The 8,452-nt window shown below is 33.3% G+C and overlaps 1 protein-coding gene across 1 annotated transcript; it reads left to right on the forward strand.

Annotated features, from left to right (window-relative positions):
• The first annotated feature begins 2,183 nt into the window (after positions 1 to 2,183).
• LOC131062863 (F-box only protein 6-like) lies at positions 2,184 to 3,494 on the forward strand. The gene has a single exon (XM_057996601.1). It carries the CDS (start codon positions 2,184 to 2,186, stop codon positions 3,492 to 3,494), a length of 1,311 nt encoding a protein of 436 aa, XP_057852584.1.
• The last annotated feature ends 4,958 nt before the right edge of the window (positions 3,495 to 8,452 follow it).

An 8,452-nucleotide genomic window follows, 5' to 3' on the forward strand; every position in this document is an offset into this window, starting at 1 on the left:
AGCAAGAGGATTTTGAAAGGCTCCCCTAACCTTCACATTGGGTTTTACAATGGCTCCTAAAATCACAGAGGGATTTTAAAAGGCTTCCCTAACCTTAAAACTGGGTTTTGAAATGGCTCCCAGAACCACATCAAAGGGTTTTGAAGTGGTACCCTCAACCACCTTAAGTTGAAACAGAGGCCTAAATAAGATAGTATCCATACAAAAAAGCGCCACCACGCTCTCCACCCCTATAGGAGAAGACATGAAAGAGCTTGAAAGCAGAGATCCAACAATCAGAAAATCACTTGCGTCAAGAGAAAGACCCTCCAAAATTGAAGAGGGAACATTAGCATCTGAGAAATTGCTCTCCCCAGCATCACTACCTCAATAAGGAGAAAAGGGGTGAAGAAAACAATGATCCCACACTCAGATCCAAACCAAACAAGAGCCTGGAGCTCCAAGGCCTCATTCTAACTTCTACCAAAAGGAATCACAACCACCATCTCCACCTCAATAGGAAACTGCGTATTTCAAAAACCCATCATCTCAACCTCAATATGAGATGGAACCACCTCAAGAGGACGTATTGAAAATAAACCAAATGGCTGAGAAAAAAATGACAAAAACAAGAAGAGGAGGGCAAACGCGAACCCTTTCACAACTACTTCAACCTCAACCACGAGCATCTCCGCAAGAGTGGCAGCAATCAGGTCAAGACAAGGGCCAAAATAGAAACACCAAACCCTCACCGCACCAACACCAACAGCATTGTAGAAAGCCCTGGTACGAAATCTCCAAGTTGAGAGAAAGACCCAGCCAAAGACATACTGCCCATCAGCCAAACTAAAAAGAGGACTCTCACACCCATCTGAGACAAGACCCAAAAGCCCCAAAGACTGAGGTCCAGGACCATCGAACCAATCAGCAACAAGATCTCCAGATCTCTAGCAGAGCTCAGAGAAAGACCTCCAACCCTACTGCACAGCCCACCGCACTCCCTAAGCATCCCACGACCAAGCACCAGCCAAGCATTACACAGAAAGCCAGCTGCAGGGGACGTGACCATTGCACACAAACTAAGGAAGGGAGATCTGGAGACAACCCCATCATCGCCTGCGCAAGGCTCTTCACACAGGGAAGAGCCATAGTCTAAGGATTAATACACAAGGACTGGAATCAACTGCTCAAATGACTATTGAAAACCTTCATATACTATAGTAACCATACAAGGATTGGAATCAGATGTCCATATGTTTATTGGGAACCTGCAGGTAAGGGTACATTCTTGAATAATTTATCTCTACTTTAATTATATATTCCTAGTGGAAAAACTGTTGTATATTAGTCCATTAATAATAAGTAACCGCAAAAAAACAAATTACAACATAGAAAAGGACTAGTGACGCTCATATGATTTACTGTAGATGACAATTTCTTTGAAGCATGAGTATTAAAAGGAAACATATGATATCGCACAAACATAACATTTCATGTAGCTGTAATTTTTTGATCTGTTAAGAAATTAAATGTATTTCTCTCTATGCCAGCTTAAGTTTTGCAGCCTATCATTGTTATCATGGCTGAAACATTGAGCTACAAATTAATAAACTATAAAACTATTTGAGATTTATATGCAGTATCAAACACAAATTATTTCAGATTTTATAACGCAAGTTTGAAAACATGCTTCAGAATCAGAAATTAGGTATCAAAATTCACCATTTAAATAACACAAATAGTAAGCAGTGAAATGCAAACCATTTAGAAGTAGTGTCCAGAGAAAGCGTGCCTGTGGAAGCAATGTAAAAATCTTTCCAAGAATTAAATCAAATTTGTAGATATTTATGCATACAATCATAATGATCTTATCTGCTAATAATATTTGATCACTAATTTTTTTTTGTTATTACTATAAGTTGTTCATCAATTGTTTAAATGTTGACCTGAAAATGGTTAACGATAGGTTAAAATTGTTTCGAGGTATGAGAGAGGTATAGTGGCAAATTGTCGACTTGCAAGTCCACAATAAAAGCCTATCCGCTAAATAATAATATCTCAATACTAATTTATTTTAATTTATATTTTTTTTCCACGTCGGCTTCTCTTAGTAAAGTACTCCACATGAAACGCCTATAAAATGGAGTGAGGATGTACTCTAAAAATGAAATAGTACTTGATCCAGGGTTTGAAGAATAAAAGCCATGAAGCCAGAATCGATCCTAGCAGCTGAAGGAGATGAATCCATCGTAGCAGTTGAAGGAGACGCAGAGCAGCGTGGTATATCTAAGCTATCTCAAGATTTGAAGGAATTGGTATTTTCAAAGCTTCCATTTGAATCACTCTGCAGTTCTCGCGTAGTCAATAAAGAATGGAATTTTATTTTGTCCTCGCACAGATTTTTGTCTTCACTGCCGATCCAAGATCCATGGCTTCCATGGCTTCTTATCTGTAATGAAGAAAATGATGGAAATTGGTGCTGTATGGCATACTGTTTTTCAGCACAAAGATGGAGGACCCTGTCTCTCTCTTTTCTCCCAAACCCTAAGGGAGGCCATAGTAGATTTTTACCCTCTTTTTTCCCTAACCCTAAGGAAGGCAATACTAGATTTTTACCAAGTGTAGGGGATGGGTTACTGCTCTTTCAAGAAATCCCCACTCCACAATTAATTGTATGTAATCCCCTTATGAGATCTTATGCAGAGATAGAAATAGATGTGACTGGCCAATTTATACATATCATACAGGGAGGAAACAAAGAGCCATATTTGGTAGTTTGTTCGAATTCTAAAAGTTTTTCCATCCAGATCTACCAGTACTTTCAAGATTCATGGAGGATTAAGTTTCAATTTGCAGGAGAAACACCATCATCAGATATTTTAGGTTCTGAATTGGTTGAGTGCAATGGATTTCTTTTCTGGAAGGGAATGTCGTCATGGACTATCTTTGGTTGCAAAATCCAAGATGAGGGTTTCATTAGCCCTGTTATAATAGATCCATTACCCCCTGAAATGGTTGAAGATCTGGATCTTATGCATTTTCTATCTATGGTTTCATATGGCTCATCTGTTCTTGTTGTGTCCGTCATACTCAACAATCGGAGGCTTGACATAAATCACCCACCATGGTATGCCCCAATTCATCCATCCGCTGTACACAACATTTGCGAACTTGGCCGAACTCAGGACGGTATTGTTATCTGGGAGTTGTTTCAGGACAAGGAAAATGAGTTGGTTTGGAAGTGGAAAGAATTTTTAAAAAAGCCTCCACTGTCACTCCATGAATATCTTGATAAAGATTGGTGGCATCAGGCGTGTGCTTGTGTGGGAGATTACTTGTGCTTTAGCAGTCTATATGGTGATGAAAGTGTAAAGGTGTTTGCATATAATCTAAAGGAAGGGTTTTGGCAACGCCTTCCACTCTGTAAAATTCAAAACACAAACAGAAACCGGAGGATGGTGTCGTTTGAACCAAAACCCCATCTGTATCAGTTTTTAAGAAAATCGAGAGAATGAGCTTGGATGATCAGTACATTTTGACACAACCAGGGATAATATAATTATGGTTATAAGTGTGTAATTTAATGAATCTTCTACCTAGGAGTCCATTTTGGAGAAAGGGTGCTTCTTATAGTGCCATCCTATAGTAATTTTTTTGCGAATTTGTTGCCGGGAATATTTTACATCCTATAGTAATTTTTTTGCGAATTGGTTGCCCGCAATATTTTACACTGATTTTCAGGATATGCAATTCTAGTGATACAATTGCATACACATTTTATGTTAGTTTCTGCATCCTCTATCTTGCTCTAATGATCCAGTGAACTGTTCTGATAAAACTCTTTCGTCATGCATTAACATTCATGTGATATGTTATTTTTAAAGATTGATATTCCTGTGATTTCAATTTGGCAAATGTGTAGTCCTGGAACCTTCAGGTCATTTGTCATATTGTTCTAATTGTTCTTATTTTGTCTATATTTGGCATTGAGATTACATTTGCCCTGTAGTTGTTTTTCTTGGAGACTTTGTCGTAGGTCTATACTATTACTTCACATGGATATTGCCATATTTAAATTTAGCACCCTATGGCCATTAAGTTTAATTGGTGGAGATGGAAATGCAGCAAGGGTTGTTACTATAAGATTTATTTCAAAATTACTGGAGGTATTATCCAAGATCCAGATCAATATTGTGTTGAATCCAATACTAATTACATATTGCATTGCATATGAGAGAAGATCCCTATCAAATACCGATTTGATAAAGCTTTAAATTAACTAAAAATTGAGTCAAATGCTAAGTGTATATTGAGTACAATTAAGTATAAAACTTTGAACTGGATGGGTGGCTATTTACTACTGGTGTTACATGCATAGCTACATTCCATAAAAAAACTAATGCAAGTCATTTAGCTAGCTATTCATTAACTAAATGAAATTGCTTTCTGTTTTTAATTAGTTATTATCAATTATATTTTCAATCATATTGGAAAGTAAGTGCGACAATGGAATATTATTATTGTTATAAAGAATAAATTCAATGTCAAGAATACTAGCTTACATATATTTAATAAACATGCATATAAATCTTAAATCAAAAAGTAACAAATCAAACTATATATTAAATATAATTCTGAATATTTAAAGCTATGAACATAATTTGGAAGGAGGAAACCAATAAAGACATTTTAGAAGACAATCATAGAGAAAACAAAATGAAGTTTCAAGGATGGTATTTAATAGTCATAATCCTACGCTTGCTGAATCTTATATGATAAAACATGTGTATTACATGTCTCTTTTTAACAAATACTTGATTATAATGTATGCGAATATATAATCCATATCTAGTAATACCAACTTAAATCAAATTAAACCTTAACGAGCCTAACACTAACACTAAATGAAATTGAACCTAAAGTTCTATTAAATTATGCTTAATATTTCAATCCTAGCCCTAAGTCTAATTATATATCTAATCCCCACTCTAATACTAAATAAAATTGAATTCTTACAATAAATTTATTTGAACCCTAAACCTAATACTAGTCTAAAATCCAAATTAAATCATAACCCTAAACCAAATTGAATACTATACCAAATTCAATCCTAACCCTTAAATAAAATATAAATCCTAACCCTTAAATAAAATATAAATCCTAACACTAGCACTAAAATAAATTTAACCCTAACCGTAGTTCACTAAGTCAAATTAAACCCTAAGCTTAAAGAAAAGTAAACCCTAATGTAACAATAACCCAAATTGAATTGCAAGCCTAAGCCAAATTAAGTATAAACATTGAACTAAATTAAACATATAATTAACTCTAATTAACCCTAATATTAACTCAAACTCTAATTATATTGTAATCATTTGAAACATAATCTTGATCCTAATTGTAACTAAATCATATCCCTATTTAAATGCTAATCCAATTTCAAACCTAACTATTATTAAACTCTAAATCAAATTCAACCCTAACCATAACTCTAATTAAAAAATAACTAAATTCTAATCCTACCACTAATCCTAATTGCACCATAAGCCTATTTGAACTCTAATTATTTTTTTAATGTAAATTAAATCTCATCATTAATCCAACACTCCCCTAACCCTTATCAAAAAATATCACTAACCCAAACACTAATTAAATACTAACTATATTTAAACTCTATTCCTAACCCGAAATGGAACCTAAGAGTAACCATGGTAAAATTTGGAATATCCTTCAATACTAGCTACAGTTCAATTTCAGTTTTCCTTTAATAGGAGTTAAGTTCAAATTTCTTAATATATTAAAGTAATTTTATTAAAGTTAAACACTAAACTAAATTGAATCCTAACCCTAATTACAACAAGTCAAACCCTAGACCTAACTCTAATCAAATCAAACCCCGCCACTAAACCAAATGAAAGAATAGCATTAACACCATATTGAACTCTAACTTGAAACACAATTAAAACTAAACTACAAATCATATCTAAACTCTTAAGCTAATTATATACTTAATTGAACCCTAACCCTAAACCATTATAGCCTAACCCTAAAACAAAATTGAACTTGAAACCTAAATCAAACTTAAACCTATTTAAATAATAAACCAAATCAAACCTTAAACCTAACACTAAATGAATCAAACCCAATCACTTAACCAAATCAAACACTAAACTACAAATCAAATCCAAACTCTTAAGCTAATTATATACTTAATTGATCCCTAACCCTAAACCATTATAACCTAACCTTAAAACAAAATTGAACTTGAAACCTAAATCTATTTAAATAATAAACCAAATAAAACCTTATACCTAACACTAAATGAATCAAACCCAATCACTTAGCCAAATCAAACTATAATATTAGCATTTATAATTAGGTATTATGTATCCTCCTTCCAAATTATGCTCATAGCTTTAATGTTATATATTGTTTAGCTTATATATATTTAACAATATATATAGAATAAGTCGAGAGGTATTCTTCAATAGGTTAATTAATTTATCAACATTAAAGTACAATAGGCGCCTCAAGAAGAATACCTCTCGGTTTATTCTATATATATTATTAAATATATATAAGCTAGTATATATTGTTGTATAATTTTATAATATACTTAAGATTGGGATTAAAATAGTAGCCCTATTTCAATAAGAATTAAGATTCATTTTCGTTTACTGTTAAAGTTAAGGTTTTATTTAGTTTAGACATATTACAATGTTAGTCCAAATTGTTTACAATACATAAAATTTGTAGCGGAGATGAAAACCTTACTATTTAATTGCGCAGCTAGCACCAACTGGACTTACAATTGTTCCATGAGCTTTGCAAGCATTGTTGGAATATCTCAAGCAACATTATAACGATCCACCTATTATAATATATGAAAATGGTACTCTGCCCTATGTTTACTTTGGCTCCACAAATTAATTGTATGTTAATAGCTGTTTGTGTGGGACTCAAATAGCAACAGTATATCTGTAGTTTACCGATGATACTGAATTCCCTATAACCTTCATGCAATTTCAGATGCCACCATTACCCTGTTTTCTTTAAGCATTTTGGGTGACATCCATGATAATACATTTCCTAACATCACATATGTTGCTATCTTTCATGCCATTTCAGATAGCACTACTGAAAATTATCTTGCATCTATCACCCCTTTCTTTATTCTTTTCTCCCATAACTTTGAGCTTCAAGTTCTTGCATCTATCACCCCTTTCTTTATTCTTTTCTCCCATAGCTTTGAGCTTCAAGTTCTTTGACCCTATTACAATTTAGTGTGCGATATTGAACTTTAATCTGGTTTTACTTGGTTTTTGTTTCATTTCTGAAATGTTTTGTAGGATATCCCATATGTTGCTATATTTCATGCAATTTCAGATAGCTCTCAACTTCAAGAATTTCTCATACTTAAGGATTCATCCTCTTGGCTCTCTGTACTTAAAATTATCTTGCTTCTATGACCATTTATTGTAAAATATTTTGCTTTAATATGGTTTAATTTTTATTTTTTTATTTCTGAAATGTTTTATAATTTTCTTTGTAGGATATGGCACCAAAACTAACCAAACTCTGTAACTCTCGGAGGCATTAAATGATAGGGGAAGGATGGAGTATCTCCATGACTATCTTCAGCGTTTGCTCGCTGCAATCAGGTAAGCTGAATATACACCATACCTTCAACTGTATACAGCTTATTTTATTGAATGGAGTTACAGAACGCATAATTATGTGGTTGCAGGAATGGATCCAACACTCAACGATACTTCGTCTAGACATTGCTGGATAGTTTTGAAATATTTTCTCGTTATGAGATTCGTCATGGCCTCCTATACATTGATTTCAAAGATCTGAATTTATGAAAGGGAACAAACAAATTGAATATCCATGGAAGAGAAGAGATGGCCCAACTATGATTGCCTCCTCTTGAATTCTCCACCCAGTGATTAGTTTCATCATGCCCGCTAGTAACTACCCTTCCTATTTAACTTGTGGTAGTCAGAAATTGATTTAGTATTTAAAATTGTTTAATAAAAAGCAATATTATTTTACTATAAATCTTAGGAATGATATCATAAAGTTGTAATCATGATGATGGATTATAGAGTATAATTTCAAATTATTTCTATTGAAAAATATTTAACATTGTTGTTACAAATTTTAGTGTTAATCTTTTTATTTTTCTAGCATAAAATTAATGGGATTGATTATTAGTTTATTTATAAAAAATCATGTTGTGATGATGGCATATGATATGAAGTTTATTTAATACATCCATGTATAAGTTTTAAACATGATTTTCTTATATTTTGTAGTAATGTCAAAGAGCACATTATGACAAGGTCGGTGCTTCTAATTACAAGAATAATATAGACATGAGTGGTAAGTGAAAAACCAATCAGTTGGAGAACCAAGCTACTACAAGAATAATGGGTCTCCATTTAAGGAATGAAGTAGAATGTCAAGA

The sequence above is a fragment of the Cryptomeria japonica genome, chromosome 9, assembly GCF_030272615.1.
Source record: "Cryptomeria japonica chromosome 9, Sugi_1.0, whole genome shotgun sequence".
Taxonomy (NCBI): Eukaryota; Viridiplantae; Streptophyta; class Pinopsida; order Cupressales; family Cupressaceae; genus Cryptomeria; species Cryptomeria japonica.

Coding starts and splice junctions, on each gene's coding strand:
- LOC131062863 (XM_057996601.1), top strand. CDS start 2,184: ATGAAGCCAGAATCGATCCTAGCAGCTGAAGGAGATGAATCCATCGTA.